The 25,642-nt window shown below is 30.3% G+C and overlaps 3 protein-coding genes across 8 annotated transcripts; all 3 read right to left on the bottom strand.

Moving 5' to 3' along the window:
• Positions 1 to 313: 313 nt before the first annotated feature.
• Positions 314 to 13,970, bottom strand: LOC113854085 (1,4-alpha-glucan-branching enzyme 3, chloroplastic/amyloplastic). 4 transcript variants are annotated; one of them, XR_003502732.1, is made up of 22 exons: positions 13,626 to 13,970; positions 12,769 to 12,840; positions 12,422 to 12,486; positions 11,286 to 11,945; positions 10,467 to 10,639; positions 10,244 to 10,333; positions 9,593 to 9,668; positions 7,723 to 7,830; positions 7,237 to 7,327; positions 6,931 to 7,032; positions 6,531 to 6,633; positions 6,166 to 6,303; positions 5,984 to 6,055; positions 5,791 to 5,895; positions 5,476 to 5,553; positions 5,285 to 5,395; positions 4,922 to 5,002; positions 4,242 to 4,346; positions 3,998 to 4,083; positions 3,744 to 3,798; positions 2,620 to 2,817; positions 314 to 2,517 (listed from the first exon to the last, which is right to left on the bottom strand). XR_003502732.1 is itself a non-coding variant. In XM_027484930.1 (21 exons), exons 1-21 carry the CDS (start codon positions 13,910 to 13,912, stop codon positions 2,785 to 2,787), a joined length of 2,691 nt encoding a protein of 896 aa, XP_027340731.1. In that variant the 5' UTR covers positions 13,913 to 13,958; the 3' UTR covers positions 314 to 2,784. The 4 variants fall into 4 exon arrangements, 3 of the variants coding, with proteins under 3 accessions (XP_027340731.1, XP_027340732.1, XP_027340733.1); XM_027484930.1 differs by having other exon boundaries at positions 314 to 2,817; positions 13,626 to 13,958; XM_027484931.1 differs by lacking the exon at positions 10,244 to 10,333 and having other exon boundaries at positions 314 to 2,817; positions 13,626 to 13,937.
• Positions 13,971 to 17,377: 3,407 nt separating this feature from the next.
• LOC113855003 (pyridoxal phosphate homeostasis protein) lies at positions 17,378 to 21,046 on the bottom strand. 3 transcript variants are annotated; one of them, XM_027486415.1, is made up of 7 exons: positions 20,694 to 21,046; positions 20,488 to 20,554; positions 19,748 to 19,794; positions 19,374 to 19,461; positions 18,736 to 18,869; positions 18,395 to 18,493; positions 17,378 to 17,871 (listed from the first exon to the last, which is right to left on the bottom strand). In XM_027486415.1, exons 1-7 carry the CDS (start codon positions 20,916 to 20,918, stop codon positions 17,794 to 17,796), a joined length of 738 nt encoding a protein of 245 aa, XP_027342216.1. In that variant the 5' UTR covers positions 20,919 to 21,046; the 3' UTR covers positions 17,378 to 17,793. The 3 variants fall into 3 exon arrangements, with proteins under 3 accessions (XP_027342216.1, XP_027342217.1, XP_027342215.1); XM_027486416.1 differs by having other exon boundaries at positions 17,453 to 17,871; positions 18,383 to 18,493; positions 20,694 to 21,007; XM_027486414.1 differs by having other exon boundaries at positions 17,453 to 17,871; positions 18,395 to 18,517; positions 18,718 to 18,869; positions 20,694 to 21,007.
• A 2,605-nt stretch (positions 21,047 to 23,651) lies between these two features.
• On the bottom strand, positions 23,652 to 24,140 carry LOC113856545 (stigma-specific STIG1-like protein 1). Its single transcript, XM_027488400.1, has one exon. It carries the CDS (start codon positions 24,138 to 24,140, stop codon positions 23,652 to 23,654), a length of 489 nt encoding a protein of 162 aa, XP_027344201.1.
• Positions 24,141 to 25,642: the final 1,502 nt, after the last annotated feature.

Raw genomic sequence — 25,642 nt, forward strand, 5'->3', positions numbered from 1 at the left:
AAGTAAAGTTTTTTCTTTTTCCCTTTTAACTAATGTATATAAGATAGAAAAAACATAGCATTTATACAAATGAAGATGATGTTATGTAAATGTATAAGGTGATCTTATAATAATTTATGCTTTTTTTTTAAGGGTTTAGTTTCTCTTAGGTGTTTGAAAGAGTTATATATTAGATCTTAGGATATTTATAAGTAAGATTATAAAAATAAAATTAATAAAAATTGTATGAATTTAATATAGGTGGTAAGTTAGAGTTTCAGTTTCTATTAATCACTTTGAGTTAGGATCTTTGACTAAAGCATTATCTTATCACCTTAAAACTTGTACACATAATAATGGGTTTTACTATAATTATTTTTATATTTTTTTCTATGACATGACAAAAATTAATTAATAGGGGAAAACCTTAACTTTTATATTCATTAAATGAAAAATGTATTATTAAACCAATTGTACATATATTGATTCATAAACATTTAATACATTTTTATTAAATAATTTGAATATCTTAAAAACCGGTTTAATATTTTATATTTTTAGTTAATAAATGTCTTCTTTTATTACTAATAAACACTGCAAGGGTGGGTGCTTACATGTACTGAAATTATATATTATTATTTGATAAAATTTCATGATGGATATTTTATTTGATAACTGAGAAAGTATTGAAAATATAGTGTTAAACAGTGTATTATTATTTCATAAAAAAATAGCGTCTAATTAATATCCTTTAAAAAAAAACTATTATATTATGCTTATTTAATATAAATGGATACATTTAGATAAGATTTTTATATAAAAATTTATGAAGTGAGTTGTACTAGTTAATAATTTTAAGGCACAAAATACGGAGCAATAAATGTATATTGAAATTATAAAACAAAAAACTTTTGAATAATTACGACATTCAATACATTTTGACAAAAGTAATCATTAATGCAATTTTATTTTATGATAATTCATTGCTCTGTTGTACATTTTTTATTTCTTTTTATTTGGTTACTTCTGCTAAAATATTATTTCTGTTTATTTGCCTTTTTAGAAATTTAAGATAATAAAAGCTAATATCTTTTTAATTACGTTATTTTTTTTTTACCTCATTCTTACGTATTTTACGCATTTATTATAAGTGGTCGAGGAATAACCGTGAATGTCATTTATTTTTTCCAAATAGGCAGAATAATCAACTATTTATTATTTCATAATCAATGTTATAAAAAAAATAAAAAAATTAATGACATTTATCTTTTATGTTTTAAAAAAATGATAATAAATGATAATAATAACAACTGTATTAATGACCGATAATATTTATAATAATAAAAATATAAAAAATTAACGACCAGTTTTAGTCATTTAATTATTTAATTGTTAAAATTTGATGACTAATCAATAACTAATTAAAAGGTTAAAAATTAAAATATTAAATTAGTCAAAAAAAATTTAGTGGTTAAAATTTGATGACTAATTTGGTGGTTAATTTTTTATATATATTTAGTCACCAAATTTTAATCACAGACAAATTTAACAGATAATTTAAAAGAAAATTGTATATCATTTTTTATTTGAAAAATATTTTTTATTCTTTAAAAAAATATAATTTTAAACTTATGATGTAGATATTTATTTATTATTTAAGATGATAGAAAAGATATACCTTTTCAAATTTCCAAAAAATATTTATTTAAAAATATTTTTAATTTTTAAAATTCTTTAAATTTAGAAAGGAAACATTTTTAACCATCGAGAGAAAATGTCCATTTAATGTTTTAAAAGTAGATAATTTTTTTTATAGATTGTATTTAAAAATTATGAAGAACATTTTTAATATTTGAAAAGAAAAATTTTATTTTGAGAAGAAAATATTTTTCTATTTTTTAAAAATGACTAATTTTAAATATGAAAATGAGATATTTTTAATTTATAAAAAATATTAATTTTGACAGTAATTTAAAAACAATTAAAGTATAAAATCTTTCGTTTCAATTTAAATATTCACCGACCACTTTCTTGTAACATATAATAGCAGTAACACACAGAAATTTAACTTTTTTCATAAAAATAAATTTATTACATTTTTCAAATGTTATCTTCATCTTTGGGAAGAAACCTTATTAGCAATTTTCAACTTCTAATTAATTTAATCTCCTTTCATGTAGGAAATTTAGTTTTGCCTGTGGCATAATTAGACTAAAATATACAGACAATTCAGGTATAACTGTAGCTTAAGGTGCAAGAAATCAACAATTGAGTCCAGTGCAACCAGTGACTTTAGTTAATGTAGAACTTAAAAATAAAAAATAATGTAGAACTTAATATAAAAACTAAAAAATTCCAATCCTATAAGTTTCTCCTCATATGAATATAATGTAGAACTTAAAAATAAAAAATAAAAATCCTATCCTATAAGTTCCTCCTTATAAAAACAACCTCTCTCTTTGCACAGAATCTAGCACATTTGTGGTATATGGATCAGCAGGGTCTACAAGCATCATCATGGCTTTATACAACTACAACCTGCAGTGCCATATTTCAGTATCTTACATCTTCATAAATCTAGGATCCATTAGCACTTGACTGAAAGCTTTCAGAAAGATGATAGTATAACCAGTGAAGCACCTGTGTTTAACCTTGGAAAGTGGTTCACTATCAGCCGTTCAATTAACATCTACCCTTTCATTGTACATAGGTATATTGAAGATCATATTAACCTTTTCATTTTTCTTACGTTGCTAGACATACCAAGAGGTGTCAATAGTAAAATGTCATCAAGTTCAATGTGCCTCATATCCTCAAAATACGCCTTAACTTGTAAACCTGAAAAGATATACATACGCTTCAAAAAAATCTGTGCATAATATTTGATTGAAGGTCTGTGATATAGATAAGTTTCGCAGGGAGTAATCCTAGGAGTAATATAGATCAACTTATATTTATAAAAATGAACAGATTTTATTAACTTGGAAAGGAGGAACTTGAGTGCTGAAATGTAGATATGGTTCTATCTATTTCTGTTGTCCATACAACACACGTATAAATTGAAACTATCATTATTTGCTTCATATTCCTCCTATAATAACATCATAAAATTTAATTAACTGCCATATTATATCCATATTATGCACAAACTTTGAGCTTCAGAAATCACAACCCTTTGAATCCATATATTTATTATGGATAAAATGACAGCAAACTGCAGGAGTTGGCTTTTGGGATCAAAATTGTGGCCAAGTTGTTGGGAAATCATTACTAAGTATCAGTTTGGTGTCCCTATAAACAAAACAACAAACTTAGCCTTATCTCACTAAATGAAGTTGGTTTCATGTTCACATGACGCCATTGAACTTAGTCAAAAACTAAACTTTCAGAAATCTGGTTAAAAAATTGGTGAAAATTTCAAAGGACAGGGTTTATATAAAAAAATTGAATGAAAAAGTCATTCCTTTAATTTTCCCTCAAAATTTCAAGGAGAAACCAAGCTGACTTTTTGAAGCTTGTATGAGTCCACACAACAAAAAGAGAACAATTTCTTTTTACCAAAAGGATAGTGTCTCAAGAAAATGTGATGTGATTAGTTTTTTTTTTTTTTCTTATTGGTGAGATAGTTGTTGATATTGAATACATGCTAGAGAGAACCTAGATGAGTGACTTAGATATCTTTCACTGCTTTCTTCACATAACCATGCAGATATATGGTCCTTGGTAATATACTAATATGTAACAGTTGCAACAAAAATACCAACCTGAGCAGTTCTGCTGGGGAGAGACACCTCTAAGCAGTTTCGAAGGCCATCAACTCTGTCAATACATATTTAGCACACATCAAAGACAAAAAATAATACAATAACAACAGAGAAGAGATTCAAGAAGGAGAAAAGAAAGATTTAATGGAACGAATTGATGGAACAAAGGAGAGAGATCTCTCCTCCAACAGTATCCCCTTTAACAAAGAGCAAACAAAAGATAGAAGGTAATGAGATTCAATAAGTATGACTACCTTCTGCTGATAGTTTTTAGAAAATACTTGTCTTCTTTAAGGCTCCCTTGACCTCCATACTTTATTTCATCTGTGTTCAGGATATTCTGTGCCAACAAAAATTAGTTATCCCTTCAAAGGGTAAAACCAAATGCTTAAAAGCTTTGCAATCAGACAGATTAAATTAAGCTAGGAAACCAGTGCATGGAAAAGAAAAGATAAAATTAAATAAATAGTACAAATTTCATGATGATCTGACACTTACTTGATATTCCCCAGCTTCTTCTACACCTATGCTGTAACTATCATAAGAATCTGTTGGATGAAAATTGAAAATAAAGAGAAGGGGGCCTCTGATGTAAGATATAACCTGCAAATAATGAAAGTGTCAATTACTACATACATTAAATGACAACAGGTGGCATGGTATAATAAACCACTTCAAATATATAATACAAATATGTCAGGTTCGTAATGGACGTATCTATAAACAGAAGAAAGCAATGCATGATGATCATCTAACAAATGAAGGGCATACAATATGATAGAAATTCAATAAAAAAAAGACAGTGTATTACAGAATTTAATGGTAGAAAACAAACACAACAGTGATCACCAGAGCCTAAGGCTCCTACAAGATTTCCATGACAAATGAAACAAAATCTCAGCCTATCCCCCAGTAACTCTCCCCCATACACCATATACTCTTTTCTCCCGTAACCAACTCATACCTTACGTTTCCTTTTCTACCCTCTAACTCTTTTTCTTTCTCACATACACCCTCCATGCTATGGGCCTCTCCATCAAATCCATTAACTGGTCATTTGGGCCAACAGCTCCACACAACAGAGTGAATAGACCATTAAACTATCAATGAATATGGCAGAAATAAAATTACACCAATTATCTAAAAGGAGAGAAAGGAATTAAAAAAATTCAATATACCATTGAACTGTCATTCACATGGTGAATGTTTGGAAAACCTCGTGAGAGTACTCTCACATTTTCATCCAGCTTCATCATGTCCTGAAAAGAAGGGGACAAGTAATTTCATTACTAAGCATTTTGATATTCTCTGTTTGCTTACAGGCAGCCCGTCACAAATGTGAAGTCTGAATCTGAAAGGCAGCTGCAAGTCAAATATGATAAACAAAGATTGAATTCAACTAATTGCTAGCAGTATATGGAGAAAAAATAATTAGCAAACTCCAAACACTATATAAATTGATGCATTCAAGATCTGACCAGTTCAATATCCCAATTAATTTCCAAGAACACAGCTTTTATACCAAGAGACCAAATTAATACCTTATCAAATGAAAATAAATCACGGTGAACACCATCTTTAGCCAAAAGATCCCACTGACGATTAGCAAGAGAATACGAGTTGTTGTTGCTTGACGTTGGGAACTCGACTCTCTGGCACAGGTGAAACAATAACACATTATCAGTTACAGACAAGGAAGTAGATATGCATATTTAATGCAAGTAATCCTCACCTTTGGATGCCCAAATTCATTGCCCATGAAGTTCAGATAGGCACGACCACCAATTGTCAACGTGATCAATCTAATCATCTAGCCCAAAAGCCAAGAAATTAATAAAAAGTGGTAAAATTGAACGGAAAAGCCACCTTACATGTTATTTCTATACCAAAAGCATGTTATTTTTTATTTTGAAAAGGGAGGAAGAAATTTTGGAAATAAAATTCAAAAACAGAACTTGCATAATTATTTATGCCAAAATTTACAGCACAATTACCAATACTTCTTTTATTTCTAAATAACAAATTTAAGGTGTATTGAACAGTATACTTTATGTAATGAAGATCCCCTCAATAAAGATTCCTTGTAGTTATGTGAGTTCTCATCTATTTCTCCAAACAATATTTCTGCAAATGACTGCCTTCCTGATATGGACTGTCATCAAGATAAGAAAAAACTACATTTAAAACAATATCCAATAAATAAATCTCATTGTTCTAGAAATTGAAAAAGGATAGGTTACCTGGTTGTGATTTTCAGCGTACATAAGCATCTTATCAGCATATTCTCTATTGGAAATTAATGTGTTAACAATCTACAGCATTAGAAGTAACAACAATGAAACTAAAGAATTTAACAAAAAAAATGACTAACAGGACCAACCCAAACATTTGATTTATTTGAAGGAATGATATCAAGTACAACCTTAGTCATGCTCCATTCATGATCAGGAACACTCTCAAGAAAAGTTGACCACATATCAGGCACAGAAAGGTTGACAAAGTAATCAAATCCCAATCCACCTTGAGAAGTTGGCTCACATAATCCAGGATAAAATGTTGCCTGAACAATAATGGATTCAAACATAACACACAAGAGTTAAGTGAAGGAAAGAGGATAATGGCTGTTTAGCATCAAACCAGCTAGCAGTTTGGAAGCATGCACATAGTTCAAATTCACAATAAATGGCCTATTTGCTTTTTTTCTGTTCACTTTTCAAGAGGAGCTATGCACATAAGTATGCATAGTGTGTAAGATTCTAAATAATTGAAAAGAACAAAAATACTTACATCTTCTGCTATTGTGATAATATTTGGGTATAGAACATGTAGTATCTCGTTGGCCAAGATAAGATATAATAGTGCATCCTTGTCAACATATTGGTTGCAGTACCTGAACGAAACTAGCATTTGTAATCTATATAGTTTTCAATGTCATTTTGTATCCTATTTTAAAAGCAATATAACCAATACAATTCAGTTAACTTGAAATTTTGAAATTTCAAATTGTATCACAAGGAGAAACAAACAAAAGTTGTCAATGATACAGGAAACCTTTAAGAACCTTAAAGCCTTCACAACAACCTAAGGATTCAAGAGATGTCTTGGAACTAAAATATCTTTGTAAAACCCAACTGAAACTAAAAAGTATTTATCTATAAGAAGAAATAAACTTTGGAAAAGGCCTTACTCCTCCAAGTTGCCAGTAAAAGAAGCAAAACCATTGTGAGTATACATCATAGATGAAACTGAATGGAACTGAAAACCATCAATTTGATACTCCACAATCCACCTGTTCAGACATCATTTGATGAGTAAGTAACCATATACTACCAACACCTCCTGCCAAATGCTGAAGCAAGAAAAAGTAATAAACAAATAACAAAAACAAAATCACAGTTCTGTATAAAAAAAAAAAAACCAATAGACTTATCAGATAGAGAAATTGACTCAAAGACGCAAATAAAACTTTTCTTTGCCTTGCAATTGCATATACCAGCTCAAGTTTGATAGAAGGAAATGCAAAACATCAAGGTCACCATATTTGAACATTTTGGTTCCCCAAAATTTGTGTTGCCCTCGTTTACCTATTCAACAAGGAATGCTAAAATCAACATAATAGGCTGTATGGCATTAAAAGTCAGAAAAATACTTTTAAAAAAACGTAGATAACATTTCACAAGCAATAGAGCTACAGCAAACATCAAAACACGACAAAACAATTTACAAAAACAGAAAGAATTCAATGAGATATAAATAAAAAAACCATTTTGAGGATAGTGTTGTAGTAATATGTATTTCAATAACTTTGCAGAGATGAATTTAATATAAAGAACAGACATCAAGATAACATAGGAGACATCATTCATGGATTAATAATTGATGTCAAGTCAGACTGGCAGATTAATATTAGGATGGCAAGGAAAAAAAAACCAACTTGCATGTGACTAAATAAAGAGGTTCCAGCAGCATGAACAGGTACCAGAATGAAAAAAACAGTCATTAGATCCATCAAACATTGATAATCCAACCATCTCATCTGCTGCTGCATATGAATGGACAATTTCTAAGAAGACCAACAGCCCCAGTCCTGTGCAGTCAAAAGCAGAGTTAGCAAAATTGTCTATTGGCACAGAAAAGATGAAAGAGGAGAAATATTATGATCCGTCAATACCAGGTGTCAAACTTAAACACTTACACTCTGCTTAATAATAAAACACGAGATTAATCAACCAACCGTTGATTTGAATGTCTTTATCAAATAGATCAACTTTGTAAAGTTTCATACAAAACAAAATGAATACACTTCATTGAATTACTTTATTTCAACATGTAATAAATTTTTAAAATATAAGGAAATATCAAAATTTGGATAACATACTTAGTACTTACAAATGTTCAAATTATGCAAAATTTATTATACATGATTAAAAAGATAATATAAGATGATTCAATGGTTGAATTAGTCAATCTCACATTTTATGAAAAACTATTAAATGGTGTAAGTGTCCAAGTTTGACACTTAATGTTAATAGATCCTAAATATATATATATATATATATATATATATATATATATCATTTTGGCCTTTAATGCAAAATACGGAAACATGTGAACTAGTGCAGTTACAATTTCTGACTCAATTTGCTTGCTTTTTTCTTTCATTTCTTCTTTAATTTAGCTACATGTCCAGTTGACTTGACAGTCTTAGGAAGATCATCCTTCTATTGTGACAAAGGCAACTTAGGCAAGTAATGAAACTAACCTACTCTATCATGCTATTTCTGTCTCCAAATCTTAATGGTAACAGTTAAGATTAAAATCTACTCACTAAAGTGGTTTCAGGGATATAAAGGATGTCAAAGTGCTTGGCATTGAGCTCTTCCTATAGGATTTTCGCATATTTGGCTGAAGCAAGTTCCAATTCCAAGATCTTCAATTGGAAATATTAATAATAAATGTACTTGTGAAATAGTATATTGATGTATCTCATGTTAAATTAACATGCACTTAGCGTTCATGGGTATTAGTGTCTAGCAAGTTGTACTCAATTAATATTAGCCCAGAAAAGTCTCCACTAAGTCTATTAAAAGCCTATATAGATGGATGTCTTGAATAATAAAGCACTGTCATTCTCTAAATTATCTCTAAAATATTCTGTTGTATTCTACCCTTTCAAACTGAGTTATTATTTTATCCACAAAATAAAAATGGTCTATAATTGAATTCACAGAACATATGATCAGCGTCTTCTTGCATTTCATTTCTCTAGCATTATCTTCTTGTCAGAATAACAACATTGACATTTCACTGTAAGTACAACTACAAAGAACTTCTCCAATAGCTTAATAGCAGTAAAGACTTAATAAAGTAGGAGGTCAATATAGTCAGTACAAAAAATTAAAAGAGGGGGGTTGCTTTCTGCACCCCTCTTTTTTTGCAATGCACACCACCCTTTTATTATGAATTTCAAAATTTAATTTCCAAAAGTGTATTTAATAACTTCTGAAAAGTAAATTGCTGAAATGATTTGCAAATGACTTCCATAATTTAGTTTCTTGAAGGTACAAAACTACTTCTATAGTTCCATAATTTAATTTCTTGAAGTGATTTGCAAATGATTTCTAGAATTTAGTTTTCTAAAGGTACAAAATCACTTCCAAAATTTAATTTCTAGAAGTGATTTGCAAATGACTTCCAAAACTTATTTTCTAGAAGGTATTAAACAAACACTTTTGGAAATAATTTCCAAAAGTCAGTAAAAAAAAGTGATGTATTGCGAATAGCAAAACAGGGTGGTGCAAAAAGTAATCTCCTTAAAAGGGTCATCATTGTGAAATAAAAATGCTAACCATGGGCCTCATCAACTAATCGCTTGAAATCCTCAGGAGTGCCATATCGACTACTAACAGCAAAATAGTTGGTAACCTGCATCGACAGATAGAAGTTTGAGCATGTTCTCAACTAGCTTAAAGTAGCGAACTTCAAATTTATACATAGATAAAATCTAGTTGTGAAAAATGATAATGTCACTAAATGTCACGTTAGCAATAAGCTACTTAAAAAAGTTATAAACAGATATAAGCATAATGCCAGCATGTACAAGGTATGTGCACATTGTTTGCGCCATGAATTACAAGATAAAGCGTGTATGCTTTTTGCACATTACAATTGAGTTTGTTATACAAATCATTTGGCATCAATTGCTCCCAACTTTGTCATATACATTAATATTTAACAATAATTAATTAAATAGATATATTAGGTAAATTCCCCATAATCTCCCAATTCAGAAGTCAACAAAGACTACCCTTCCCCCTTTTAAGTTAACCTAGAACAGAAGCCTCACATCCAGATTTACAATCTTGACACTGAGATTACCAAATTTTCCAACCTTCTAGTCATGTTGAAGTAACTTGAATTGAAGAACTTCTAGAGAAATTTAATCACAACATAATTACAGTGAGAAAATTAATTAAAAATCATGACAACATGTAACTTACTCTGTAACCAACAGTATAATAATCCTTGTGTTCCACAATTCCAATCAACTGGACTGCATTGTATCCAGCTTCCTTAATATAAGGAAGAACCTGCATTGTGTGTATGTATAATAAAATTTCAAGGTGACCAGTTACAATATATAGACATGAAATGAAAGATATATATAGCAGTTAAATTATAAATTCTCTTCCCCTGCCCCAACCCAAAGAAAAGGAAGAAAACCTTGTCTGTGAAATCATTGAATGAGGATATTTTTGGCTCAGATCCACTAATTCCAACATGAGCTTCATATATACGCAAGGAATTTGGTACTTTGGGACGTGTATTTTTCCATTTGTATGCACGCTCAGGGGGTGGTTCCCAGTGGATTGCATAAGCTTGCCTTCCATCTACATCTGCAATGCATTGAATCAACTCCATTCAGATAACACAAAAGTAGTATAATTACAATATATGTATAACAACTAGAACATAGATTGCACATCTTGGTAGAAAGGAAGCCCCAAACACAAAGTGAACTAAGCAAAGAGACCTTTTTCCTTCTTGTTATGTATTTTGGCATAGCATAAAAATACCTCATATATTGACTTTCTATTAAAAATAAACTTTTTTCAACTACAACATAGATTCATAAGTGCTTTTCATACTCAAAATAGGAATTGGTATAAAGAAGTGTATTAGATTACATAGGAAATTGAACAAAAACTAATATAAAGGAAGTGGTAATAATATATTAATTTCTTTGAAGAGTATAAATAATAATGCTAAAGAGTCAAAACAATCAATATGACAATAATAGCTTCTGCAGGGGATGTTCAATGAAGTTTTCATTTACTGGTAGACTGAGCACCATTTTTTAGTAATCGAAACCAAAAATCACTTCCTTCAACATCAAACAAGCTCTAAACAAATACCATGTAAGAATGCATAGGTAAGCTTTTACAAAAGAAGCAACCACAAGATACTACACAGGACCAAATATAATTCTAGTATATATTCACAGATAATTAACTGACTTCCAAGAATTGACATAAAATTTACCTGGCTGCACATATGTAGCCCAAGCAGGTACCCTTTCCAATGGTCCATTAGGAGTGTTAAAGTAGACCCTGTACTTGCTGCCATGAGGAATGCCGGGAGTATATTTTTTCAACCATGCCTTCCTACCTTTACGTGTCTCAAACCAGTATGGTATAGGAGGTTTCAGTGCACGAATCTTCTCTTGCCACTCTGGATCAACTATCACATTAAATATGTCATACCCTTTGCCACTGTCAATCACAGCAGTACGGGAAGGCCCATGCTCTGCTGCCCATGCTTTATATCTTGTTTCTGCATCTGGTATGTCTGGTATGTCCTCTATGGTTTGAGGTCCATTAGGACCGAATATCTGCTCATATAACTTCACCGGCCCTTCAAGGCGATTTTTTAGGAAACGATCCTCTCCTGGTTGCCAGTACTCATCATTTGCTTTCTGTAAGAGCTCTTCAGCAGTGACACCACTATCCCCTTTATCATAATCATCTACATAGTTATACATTTGAAAATAGTATTTTTCTGGTTGCTCACCCTCTCTCAGCTTATCTTGAAGAATGATAAACCAATATCCATAATCATCATGACCAAAGTAATGCTCTCTTGCACAATTTTCTGTAGGTGACCACTCATTGAAGTCACCAACAATTGCACAATAGCGAGCCCCTGCATTTATGTGCTTATCAATAAAACAAGAAGGATGGATAAAAAGCAAGTTCAAACAACTGATTTTTCTTGGTGGCAACTTAACAAAATAACATTTTCACTGCGTCACACTTCTTGGCAAGGACCCATGTGTTAGCTACTAGAAGCAACAAGTTAGGATAAGGTTTTACATTAATAACAAGGGACAGGTAGATACAGTTATAGCTCAGATATAAAAGACCTAACTACATTTCTCAAAGAGAAGAGACAATTTCAAGTTAGTTGAGACCATCCACAGGTATAGCTCAGATATATCAAACATACTGATTCAAATTTTTAGGGAGGAATAATATAAAACTAAAGATGATGAAAAATATGACAAGAGTTGAGGAATGATTCTGGCCAAAATAAACAAAATAAATTAGACTACACATTCAACATTTGGGATTAGATAATCAGACAGAGCCTAAAACAAAAGACTAGGGATAATGTCAAACCTGGAGCCCATTCCATATAATCCACCCGGCGTTCTGGATGACGATGCATACCCAATAATTCATACCTGGAGCAACAACACATGCACAGATTTGTGAGATGAATACTGAAAAGTGGAACAGTAACTTTAAATATCATAATTCCATTACATAAATAATTTCAAAAACACATGGGAAACATAATACATATCACAGTTTTTCCCCAAATTATGTTTGATTGAATTGGTAATGAGCTAAAATATTCAAAGACATTCATTACAAGGACTGTAGCTTATGGCTGAGAGAACCAAAATGCACAATAATGCAACAAAGTAAAAGCTTAAAACTCAATGCCACCAAGCGGTACTAACCCGGAAGCCATAACCTTCAAGTTCTCATGCCGTTTCAAAATTTCATCTTTCAGGTCCTTCAATGCTTTATACCTGTAAAATCAATAATAATTATAATGCCACACATCAAATTTCCAATCCACCTAGGAAAAAAAAAGTGCCTAAATTAGCCATGTCGTTCACTTGCACATCAAAATATGAAAACAAACAAGTTTTCCCCATTTTATTCAGGGATAGTTACAATTACCTCCTTATAGTTAGCAATCATTACACTAACACCCTTATTAATGAAAAGTTACACCTCCTTCACCTTACTTTATATATTATTTTTATATCTCAATGCCGCTCTTTATTAAGAAAAAGCACATGACTTCTTACACGACTAAAAAGGTTAGTAGGGTTAGTATTGCGATTGTAAAATGATAACAATGTTGTTAAGAATCTATTTGTGTAAAAGACCTATTGTGTATCTCAGTTGGATATCCCGATACATCATGAAAGTTCTGTATTCTGTCTCAAATCTCATCTCTTTTCTCTATTTATCCTCTGGTACCTATCAACTCCCTTATTTTATGTGAAGTGTATAACATCATGTAGAGTGATATAATATAATGGATTTGGATCCTATTATGGTGTTGGGTATCAGCATATGGTCATGAACTCATGCCAGAGGGAAAAAAAACACAATTTTTATTAATAGATGCTTCAACCAATCATAGCAAGCCCTTAAAACTGTGTCTTACTCAACAATTACCCCTTTTACTAAAGCTTCCAACTTTCTATCATAAACAATAAAACAAAACAGACCCAGAAAAACCAAACGCAAATTCCATCAAGCACCATGTAACTTTTTCTCATTTATGTTCCAATTTTCTTGCCTTTCACGAAGAAACTGGCCAAAAGCTTTGTGGGAAATGCCGCGTTTGGCGAGAAAGCCAGCAGGGTCGATACCCTTTTCGTGATCAGAAGGGCTGTTCTTGGTTTTGGACTCTGCATGGTTCTGCTTCTGCTTTTGGCGTTGGTGGGGGTTCTCAGAGGCAGAACAAGCCGTTGTTGTTGTGGTTCTTCTGCGTTGGAAAGTAACGGTTTGGGTTTGGGGATGAAGGAAAGGGGTGGTAGTGGTTGGGTGGAAGCAGATTTTGAGTGGGATTGAAAGTGTTGTCATTGTTTCAGATAAGGAAGAAGGAAAACATAACAGCGTAGAACACCTACCAAGTAACGAGTGAAGTGTTGTGTTGAGTTTTAAGAGAGGTTTTTGAGTTGACTCAGAAGTGAACCGGCAAAAATCTGAAAAAGAAAACAAAGATTTTCTACCTTCCAATTTAAATATAATATATATATTTACTATCCCATTATAATGATTATATTAAAATTCTATTTGTATACTGTAGAATAATCGTCATCCAACTATTCACTGTATAATAATCATTTTTCTATAATTTATATACTATAATTCATAATATAAAAATCATTTTTAAACATTTAAAAATATATAATAAGAAATTAATAAATAACAGTTTTTAATTAAAAATTACAATAGCTAATGTTATTCATTCGATGTATTATATTCTATAATTTTTAATAAAAATTTATTATATATAACTGTTTATTATATGTTTTTGACACATTAAAAAATTTATAATAATACAGAAATATCCAACCTCAAGAGGACTTGTTAAGATTTAGTGTAATGTTAATTTAATATTAAGAGATTTTCATTTTTAGTATTCCTAGTCTCACTATATAATAAATCTGTTCATTTAACTGTCACCTGTCATTCTTCTGAATTTTTGTTTCTTGCTCAATCATATATATAATGACTTTTCGGTGATTTGTTGTAAAATCATTAGTAATAATTTGCATGGTCTTTTTTTCTCCTTTTATATATTTATACATGGAGTTCTATTATACTGTAATAATCTGTCTAGTCCTGGCAAATTTGCTTCTTCTTTTCTTCTACATTGAGATTTGCTTGGGTTGGTTTATCCAATATATTGGAGCACTTTGATGACATATTTTTAACACGTTAGTGTGCCTAGTAGTAATTAATAAAATCTGCAGGAAGGGAAAGAGATCCTCTCACGTGACTTTATTACTACATTTGATCACAACCATTAAAAATATATTATTATAATATAAATTTTTATTAAATAATATATATTGATAAATTTGAATGGTCAAATTAAACACTACACATCTCTAATGTGAAATTAACACATGAGATTATTCTAATTCTCTACGAAGTTACTCCATGTCCACTCTCAATGATATCAATTTTCATATGAATGTCTTTTTTATTTACTTGTCTATGTAACTCCAAACATATTAGTATCTCTTTCCATTTCTAAAGGAAGTTTTTTCCTCTATTTCTTTAAAACTTCTAATCACCAAATTTAGTCTTTGATTTATCCTCCACTGTTTAAAAAACTTTCAATTATTCTTAAATTTTCTTCTTATCTATATTATATATTTAATCTCTCATTTTTATGTGACATTGATTTGTTATTTCTTTTGTTATCATTCAATGACATTTTAATTATTCATGCATAAATTATTGATATTTTAGATTATGTTAGTTTTTCTTGTAAAATATGAGTTATCATGTCTAGACAAGGTACTTATTTATGTTTACAGATCATTTATTTATTATTTATTTATTTCTCGCTAACTTCTTTTTAATTTTTTTTAAAGTTTTATTTTTATCTCTTTGTACAAAGGCATAAATATTTTATTTAGTAATTAATAAAATATATTCAAAAATCTTCTTCAATTTCAATTGTTGGTTGCTTTCATTCGAGTCCATTATTTTTTTTAATGTTTTGCTACATTTCTTTCTTGGATTTGTGAAGCCTTGAAACAAAAACAGTTGTTGTCTTTATGCTTGAAAGATAAGGATTTAAATTCAGTCTCCTAACTGCATCGTCTCGTTACGTTATTTTGTATTTTCATTTAAGCTAATAAATTTTTGCTTAAACAAAAATATAAAATTTTGTCTAAATGCATAGTGCAGTTTCCGCGTCAACTGTACCAAATCTCAATCCGAAAGATAAATTTCTTTCCTACTCTTCTAGCCAATCAAACTTTTAGTCATCTATTCTAGCTTTTTCCAACTCCAAGAGAAGCCTTACTCCATCTTCCAACTGTTCTTTAATCCACTTCTTATTTGCTTACTTCAATGTTGAGATAACATGCCAAAATTTTAGTTCCTCAAGATAATTTTTTTGTTTTAATATATTTTTCCTTTGTTAGGGTTGATAGCGAAAATAGCACAAGAGTTAGGATGGTCAGATGAAGGTGACTCTAATGCAACTAATTATCTAGCTTGTTTGTAAGAAGGTTGGGGACTTTAGGCCTAGCAACATATTGTTAAGAGACAATTTTATACCTCAGTATTTGATTTTGGATTGACTTAAACAAATGAGAATAATGGACACGTTTTTGTTTTGAAATTTTAATCTCTTCACTTTTTCGCTTTTTAGTCATCCTCACATATTAAAAAAAGGTTAGTAAATAAGATGAATTAATTTCTTGACCTTGTCAAATGCATTTGCCTCTGTAATCACTTATTTTAAAAATATTTTTGGGATAAAAAGTTGATTAAATACTTATCAAATGAGAGCTTGTTATGTGAGATTAACTGTAAAAATTATAGGAATAAGCTAAAAGAGTTTAGTTTATTTTTATAATTTTTTCCGCAAAAGAAAGTTAAAATAAGTTTTAAAAAAGATTTATAAAAATGTCACAAGTCCCTTTCGTAAGCTTATAACTTCTTTCAAACATTTTATAGTTAGAGATGACAAAATATTGTACTCCTACCACCATCTCAAAAGTAGGAGGATAGGTTAACTTATTTGTGAGAATGAGTTGGAAAACCCAACCCACTCCACTTAATGGAGGATTGACAAATCAATCTGCTTAAATAATGAAACATTGAACAAAAATAGACAATAAAAAAAGGAAAAATATAATTAAAAAAATAAGAAATCTTATGTTTGCAAAAGTAATATATATAAAACTTATGAGTCAACTTATCCTGCTTCACTCTTGACCTATCACAACTTACAAATTATGCGTATAACCCATTTTTCTATCTTTGCATTTTCACCACTTATAAGCCTAAATCCTTAATCTTTTAAGTTCTGCAATACGCCATTTTTTGTTCTAATAGTAATGCTCATAATATTATACAGATAAAATACTCCCAGGCTTCCTAGCTAAATTGTTTGTATGAGATCTCAATTGAGCTACAACGCAACGTCAGATACTTCGTTATCATGCAAAATATAGATAGTATTCAAACGCCTCTAGGTTGTTTGAATGGAAGAAGCGATTATTATAAAACAATTCTCAAACATTAGCTGTAATTATTTTGTTTTCTTTCTGCTGATAACTAACCACTTGATTATTGAGTAGCGTCCAGTTAGCTAGGAGAATAAAATATTGGTTGCTTAAGAATGTACTATTAAGAGTATAAATCACATCATGTATTGGCCTGCAAAACATAATTCAAAGTTTAAAATTTCTAAAGCATTAGCTACAATCCAGTTAGCTAGCAGAATAAAAAAAATGCTTGCTTTAAGACAGGATCAATGAGAAGATGAATCACAGTGCAAATTGGCTTGCAAATTAAAATTTGAAGCAAAACATGTTTATTTCTTACTAAATATAAAAACATTGACGATATTAAAATCAAAAAAATCCCATAGCACAAGTATAAACCACAATAAGCCCAGAAACAGGAACCAAAAACATGATGATAGCATGCTGCAACTACATACCATCTTATTTGCTGTTCTCTCTGTCTCTCTCACACACACACACAAACACACACACATTCTCTAGTTAGCATGAACAAGCATTCTGTAAGAAAACAAGAAAAAGGACTATTTGTGTATTCTTTGTTATAGAGACCAACTATGAACTTTATTGTTATCAATTCAACGCATCAATTACAAAGGTAAAGGAATACAATACAATTCAGGACATTTGTGCGTGAATGTATACAGTCTATTTATAGAGAGAGGGTGAGAGAGATTGCAACTTCCTCTACTCTTGTTTCTTTGCATACTCCCTTGGTCCAAATATTGTGGACCCAATTCTCACATTAGTACTACCCATTTCAATCTGAAAAGGCAATTGGATTTAGAGTAAAAGAATATCAGTTTATTGAGAATCTTAAAGTTCAAAAAAGACTCTAGTGAGTAGTAACTTATCTGTCAAAAAGTATTTCCAAAATGCTTCACAACCAATATTAGTTAAAAGAAATGTGCCAGTGCGGCAGTGTCATCATAACAATCTCTATCTATAAACTATGAAAAATGCTAACAATACACTCTATTACAGGGTGAAATTTATGCAGTGCTCACTAAATAATGTGGGTTCAATCCCCTATAGAATGAGTTTCATTTATGATTTAGTGGACCCGCATGAATTCCATTTAACAATAGCATGTAAGAGTGTTTTCCTAACATTTATCATAAACTATTATGATCACTGCAAGTATCATAGAATCCCATTCCTAATGCAGTTGTCAATCCATTCCCTTATCAGCTAAAAAGCATTCAGAATTGTGAGATAATCACACATGCAATAATAAATGCAACTATCAAGAAAATTAAAACTGAAATTTTAGCACACTATTCCATACCGCTAACTCAAAATCACCAGACATTCCCATTGACAGTTCACATTGTTCCTCTGGCATTTCAAGTGCCTTGCATACTTCAGTTCTGCAATTTGATAGGGTCTGATTTTTCACAATAAGAGAAAACTTTAGCAAATAGACAAATATAATTTGGAATGCAAGGCACATAAAACTGCACTACAAAACTACAAAATGATTGTAAAAGCGAAGATTAAATTTCAATAAAACAATACTAAGACAAGAAATAAAAAATAATTCTAAAATGGAAAAGTTCTAACAAATAAGAACCAGATCATTTCGAGAAGTTCTCCACATGCTCAAAACACATGAATAGAATTTATCACCTGAAAGTTCTGTGGAGTTGAGGTATAGTCAAGCATCCCTATTGTCATTAAGCCAGAGAACACTAGGTTTGGGCAGCTCGATTTCACATGTTTTGCAAGCTCAACACAATTGGAAGGATCAACACCAGATTTGGCTGCAAAAGTAGAAAAATCCAACATATATTCTGACATACAAGACACTTCAACATACTTGAACAATGCTAAATTGCTAATACATAATAGAAGAATATGATAGACTGTGTTAACAAGCAATGAAAGGACAGCTGCAATTCTAGAATCAAATAACTGTAAATTGTGTTAACAACTATCTTAGGAGTGACTGATTAACATGACTGTTTCATTGTCTAAAATGAATAATTGAATTATCTATATTATAATTTATGGAATCACATGGGAAACATTACAGAACTAAATATGAATAATTATTTCCTGATGCCAAATTAAGAAGACTCAGCACGTGAAGACAAGGTCCCCAAATTACCAAACCACAGAAATTACAAGTTAAAATGTACACAATCAGGATTTTCAATACCCCAAGCAAGAATTAGCATCAATGCCAAAGGGAGTGGGTAAACCTCATAATAACAGAAAACTGCAACAAGGATTTTGAGTAACTCATTAGTTTAAGCTGAACATACATTCTTCTCCACTGGTGTTTACTTGAACCAAAACCTTCAGAGGATTTCTTCCAAGGGTTAATACCATGCGGTCAAGATAATTTGCTATCTGCAGTTCCAGAGGCACAAGAACACTAAGGTTTGTCAAATGGCAAAATGGTATTTGTCAGAAAATTAGCCATATTAAAATCACAATTTGAACTTTTAGCTATTTGTTTACTAGCTATAGACCTAGTAAATGGCAACAGCAATACCAAATAGTAGTTAATAACTGAGAACAACATGAAGACCATTTTTATCCAGACTACTTCAAATTAGAGCACAAAATCAAAATTAAAATAACAACAAATTCACATCTCTAAGGACTAAAAGTAATATTGATTATACATGGTTACCTTCTGATTGTCCACACTCTCAACCATGGCCAGATTTGGAACTCCACCTGCATAAAGTATGCAAGGTTAACATTCACCAGGTGTTGATGAAAGGAACAACCGAACAAGTTCAAACAAGATACTAGAAGTCTAACAACATTTTCAACAAGTCAAAAGCCAACTAAACAATGTAAAAAACTTTGAACCCAGCTCAGATAGCAAAATTGAACTGGTATCACCAATCAAACACCTTTATATGTGAATTTTAGTCCCTATTTCATCTCTGCTGTTGCCATAACAACGCGACATTTGTATGGTGCTACCAAAATAAAAATAGTCATCATGTATAGGGACCAAAAAATAATATTCAAGCGTCACTATTATCAATTTATTCCATACACTTTATAGTTTTATAATAGATTAGGAAATCAAATTAAAAACAATTGTATATTTACATACATACAGTACAAACACAAGGACAGGATCCAACAACACCAGACGTCAAACTAAGTAAAATGACACATTCAATAATTTATTTTATCAAAAGTGAATTTTATCAAATAAAAATGAATTATACACACACACCACACTCCCATTTGTTTCCCTATACATGAAGAACAAGAAGCACTGATATGATGTCAATATTAAATTCAAAGCAACCAAAGGCTCAATTTTCAATTCAAATTCTACTGAAAGCTCTACATTAATATAACAAAAATGAAAAAAGCTTAGAAACAAAATTTAAATAAATAAATAAATACCCAAAAGTGTTTTGACTTTGTTGCTTTGCAAATGCCCAATGAAATGCCACTCAACATCTTGTGGAAGCTGCAGGCATGCCCCAAAACCAAATTATTAGAAATTTCTCTCCAGAATGGATGAAATTAACGTAGCATTTTTTTAATGAATTATAAAATATCAATTTAAATAATAATAATAACACCAACAACAGCAGTAATTGCAGCACCTGAGGAGCTTTATCTACGATTTCCTGAACGTAGTTTTCGCCGAAGCATCGGTGACCAGCGTCGTAGAGTTGCCGAATCAGAGTAACGGGTTTCGTCTTCGAAACCGCCACGACCCGGACCCGGTCCGGTTTGGACCGGGATCTCTCCGCCGCCTGCTGCACCCGGAGCATCACCGACCGGAACGCCGCTACGGCACCGGCCTCCGCCACCACCGGAGAAGTCATGGGTTGCGGTTTGGCTTCTCGCACAAAGAGAAAAGAAGTGGAGCGTTGTGTTCCGCCTGTGTTGAGGTGAGGTGGTCGAACAATGAACACAAAACAAAGGCGAAGGTGTCACAGAAAGTTTAGTATTTGAGAAATGAAACATAAAAGTGAATATATTCTCCGTACTTTCACACCATGAAAAATATTTGTGAATTAAATATTTTTTATTTACATATTTATAAATTTTATTAAATTAAAGTTCTTACATAATTTTTTATGCTTTTATAAATACAAATATTTTTCTATTTATAAAATTTATTTTAAGTTTTTTTAATTTAAAATTTACTATTAACAATTTTATCTCTTAAATTTATAGTTGTTAATTTATAATGATAATTGACATTTAATTTAAAGTTTTTTTTATATTATATGATAAAAGTAATATTTTAAAATAGATTATATTTCAAAGTTACTTAATTTTATTAATTTTTAATCATTTTAATGCATGCTAATTTTTTAGCTAGTTAATACATACTATTCATAATTAAAGAGTTAAGTTAAAATAATTTTTAAAATTTTATTGTTTAAAATAATTTTACTATGCATAATTATTTATAAAGTGAAATTTTTTTTAATTATTTATATATTATAAAATAAAATACTTATACATTTTACATGATACTAAAGTAGTCAAATGTAGTATTAAAATCAATTGATTAGAGGTTATTTTAATGATTAAATTATAATTATATTATATTAATTATTTGTGTTAAATTTTGATAAGACATCACTCTAATATAAATACCTAAATAAACCATCATCTCTTAAACAAGCACTATTACGTTAGACTAAATTGAATTTCATTCAAATTGAACGTTGAAAAATTTGGAAAAAAAAATTAAAAACATTATAAATATAATAATTTATTTTATATTTACTCACAACAATATATAACACTAGTCTTATTTATTAGATAAAAGTTTATAATTTTATCTATAAAAAAATTGTAAGGTAGAATTTTGACAATTTTTTCTTATAAAAAGTTGCAAAATAATAAAATTACGTTGAAAGTTAATATATGCAAAGAAAAAAGTTGAATTATATTAAAGTTGTGTATTTTTTTTCTTTTTATGTGGATACTTTTAGAGATAAGAAATGCATTTAACTCTTTTTTTTTAACAGTGATATATATTAGAGTTAATAATTTATTCAAGTAATCCTCTCAAATGATTTTTGAAAGTTGATGGTGAATACATATGATGAGATCATTATAGTGAAAATTTTCTTGATATATGATGAGATTATTATATTGAAAATCTTCTTAAAAGACAACTTATTCCATTGATGAGAGTTAATAATGGTAATAAGTTGAAAGTAGCATTAGTGAATACAATGACTTTGATTTTCTTAAGTAAATATAAATATTTAAAATTAAAAGTTGAAAGATTTTTGCTAAAAAAGTAGTATACAATGAAATAGATTCATACTTGAAAAAAATATTGTTCAAGTAACAAATATAAGTAATATAAATGAAGAAATCTCACATTAAATAATAATAAAATATATATAACTCACAATAATCTACTCAGCCTAAGCCTAAATTTATATATGATGTTGAAATTTGCTTGCAAGATTTGCTCATAACCTATTAACAAGATTTACTCGGTGTTTCTAAGTCCCGTGATGTAAACCCTAGAAGATCAACATTTTCCCCTTCTCATGAAAATGCACGAAACCCATTTGCACGAAAATCCAATGCACGGAGTTTGTATTGCCTGCAAGCATGTGAATACTAGCGGCTTTCGAGGAAAAATCCCATGGCACTTTAATTTGATTCTAATCTATAAGTTGGATACTTCATTTTGCAGAAACAATTTAAGTTAAAGGTAGCTTTTCTGGTCAATATGTTAACTTTAATTACAAGTTTTCAGATTCGTGGCACTTTAATTATTTATCCTGCACACCACATATTGAGAAATTTCTCTTTTGAAAAATTAAGTAGTGAATCACTTTTTTTTAACACATTTGATTCCAAAACACTCTTAATAATATATGCACGGTTTAGAATTTGTTGCAAAGCCACCAAAATTTGTGCTGATTATAGACATGCACGGTGCTTCCAATTTGTCGATGTGATTTTATTTTTATTTTTAAAATCACGTTCATTTTTAGTAAGAGATAAATAATTTTACCCGAGCTAGAAATGTCAATATTATATAAAACTAATTCTCTTAGTGACAATCTTTTTTATATGAAAATTAAATATAAGAACTTATTTCAAGAAAATTATATATATATAAAATCAAAGAGAATAATGAATATGATACTTGAGATAATAAATTTTGGTTAACTTTGGTGTACATGAGAGTAAATTAATGTTCAATTACACAATATATTGAGGACACAAAACCATTATCTTTCGTTACATTTTGTAAACCTGTCTTAATTATCTATCTCTATCCAATATACATAAAGAAAAGAAACAGAGATAAAAAGAATTACAAAAACATGTCATAATTTGTGGTAGTACTTATTAATTTTCTTAGAGTTAGGAATAGCATTATGCTTTAGGAGACACTTGGAAGACTGCAAACTTTAAGGGCTATATAACAACTATATGTATACTATATATGATGGTATATATTTTGTTTGAGAACCACGACAAATGTGGTATACTTTATTGAATACTTTGAATAAAATCACAAACCTCGTATAATATAAGACCCTTCTATATTTCGAGACTCAATATTAATCTTATGCATAATCGCAGAATCCATAGATACAATATTGACTTCGTTCACACCGGTGGTTACAAGCTCCACAATGCCTCTTGTCAAAGTTGATATCAACACATTGGCCTCTACAACATATCTCAGTGAACTTGCATTTCTTCTTGCATGCACCACAGTTATGTTTATCATACCCCACATCAATGCATTTGTTGTTGCAGCATGTGGAGTTCTTGACACCGATTAAGGAGCAAATCTCATTGTCCTTGTGGCAATGATCGGCAGCGTTTGGATTTTTAATTTGAGCCAGGAAGCGATTCACCCTCTTAGGAGGAAGAAGCACATTTTTTTGATGATGGGATAATGGTAGAATCAAGGGTTGTTGCTCATGTGAGGGTAAATCATGGTGCACAAAAGTTGGTTTTGTTTCCTCTTGGGTTATGCTTTTCATTGTGAGTGTGATGGACAAAGCCATGGTTATTGCTATGATGAATATCACTTTTAGGAACCCCATGGCTTTGCCAGTTGCAAGAGATAGTTTGAAGGACTCAAGAAAGAGAGAGGGAGGGAAGAGAAGAAGAAGAAGAAGAATATGTTTCTCTGTGTGTTTGTTTCTTGGGAAAATGGTAGAAAATGAAGGGGGATGATCTAGGGTTTATAATAAGGGGATTAGGGGGAGAAGTTGACGCCGCAAAAGTGGTAAAAGGTAAGGAAGCTGCATGCTGTATGATGCAAATGAAAGAGTGTGGTGGAATTCTAATGCATATTCTATTATTTGACCTCAAAAAGCTTCATATACTTATATAACTTGAGCACTCCAATACTAATATCCATCATTTTAAACTTCATTATTCTCTTTATGCTCTAGTATACCCTTGGTTTCATGGTTATTTTATAGATGGGTTTTGGGAAAAAAAATTGCTTTATAAATAGAATGAGATTATGTAATCATATTTGATCTCGTACTCATAAAGGTCAAAGGGTAATAATGACTTTTGAACACTTTCAGCCACCCATGCTGCTAGGATAAGCAAAGGGCTTTATCATACATATTATGCATTTGATTAAACAAAACCAAAACTCACAAAATCCAGCTGCTACGTTTCTTGTGTTTAACATGCACAACAAATTAAAACAAACTTAGGTTCAAAGGCTAGCTAGTTCCCATGCTATTCATCTGACCAATTAATTCCTCTGTCGGCCAACTAAGACATGCATTATGCAAGTAAGTTAACTAAGCTTCAAGAATTTAAACTATATTACTACACCTCGACTGTGTAAACCCTACACAAACATGAGCAATTAAGAATTAATAAAAGAGGGTTTGATTTGCAACTAAGAACTCCAAATGCCGCCTTATAATAAGTTGTTGATACTTGATACACTTTGAATTTTTTTATTGAAGAGTGTGTTACAAATAGTATGTTGATAATATTATTTAATTTTTTTTTCAATACTAACAATAATACATTATTTAATATATTTTAAATTATGGTTAAAATTTATTAAAAATTGTAAAAATAATATTTAAAAATATGTTAAAAAGTATATTAGCTTCTTTTTAATTTTCTTTCACCCTATGAATTTTTTTGGTCTTTGTGCTTAGTTATTGCAATAGTTTGTTTTATCAGTAAAGAAAGACGTAAAATGTAAACAAGACTAATGTGTTGACATGATAGTCCTAATTTTATTACTTACATATGTAAGAAATATTCTAATATATGCTAAACGCGTATTGTTAGTTTATTACAAAAATCCACGTACCCTCTTACGTATGACATATGTTGTACAAGTTGTAATATTCTAACAATTTGAAGTCTTTTCAGCCTTTAAGAAGTGAATGAGAATAATCTTATTTGAATAATATTAAAGTAGACAAAAAGAGTGCACATGTATAATGCCCCTAAAAAATTATTTATTTTTGGGAAAAATATTAGACATTGAAATTATTTTTGTTAATATAATTTTTATCAAATATAAATAAAAATTATTAATATAGCTATGAAGGGTTATCAA

This window comes from Abrus precatorius, unplaced genomic scaffold (genome assembly GCF_003935025.1).
Source record: "Abrus precatorius isolate BTA unplaced genomic scaffold, Abrus_2018 Scaffold11, whole genome shotgun sequence".
NCBI classification, from domain to species: domain Eukaryota; kingdom Viridiplantae; phylum Streptophyta; class Magnoliopsida; order Fabales; family Fabaceae; genus Abrus; species Abrus precatorius.

Coding starts and splice junctions, on each gene's coding strand:
- LOC113855003 (XM_027486414.1), bottom strand. CDS start 20,918: ATGACTTCTCCGGTGGTGGCGGAGGCCGGTGCCGTAGCGGCGTTCCGG. Junction 19,462..19,747: donor AGAGTGTGGACAATCAGAAG/GTAACCATGTAT, acceptor CTGGAACTGCAG/ATAGCAAATTATCTTGACCG. Junction 17,872..18,394: donor CTGGTGATTTTGAGTTAGCG/GTATGGAATAGT, acceptor TTGCCTTTTCAG/ATTGAAATGGGTAGTACTAA.
- LOC113856545 (XM_027488400.1), bottom strand. CDS start 24,140: ATGGGGTTCCTAAAAGTGATATTCATCATAGCAATAACCATGGCTTTG.
- LOC113854085 (XM_027484930.1), bottom strand. CDS start 13,912: ATGACAACACTTTCAATCCCACTCAAAATCTGCTTCCACCCAACCACT. Junction 9,669..10,243: donor ATTATACTGTTGGTTACAGA/GTAAGTTACATG, acceptor CTGTCGATGCAG/GTTACCAACTATTTTGCTGT. Junction 7,328..7,722: donor TGACTGTTTTTTTCATTCTG/GTACCTGTTCAT, acceptor CTTGTTGAATAG/GTAAACGAGGGCAACACAAA.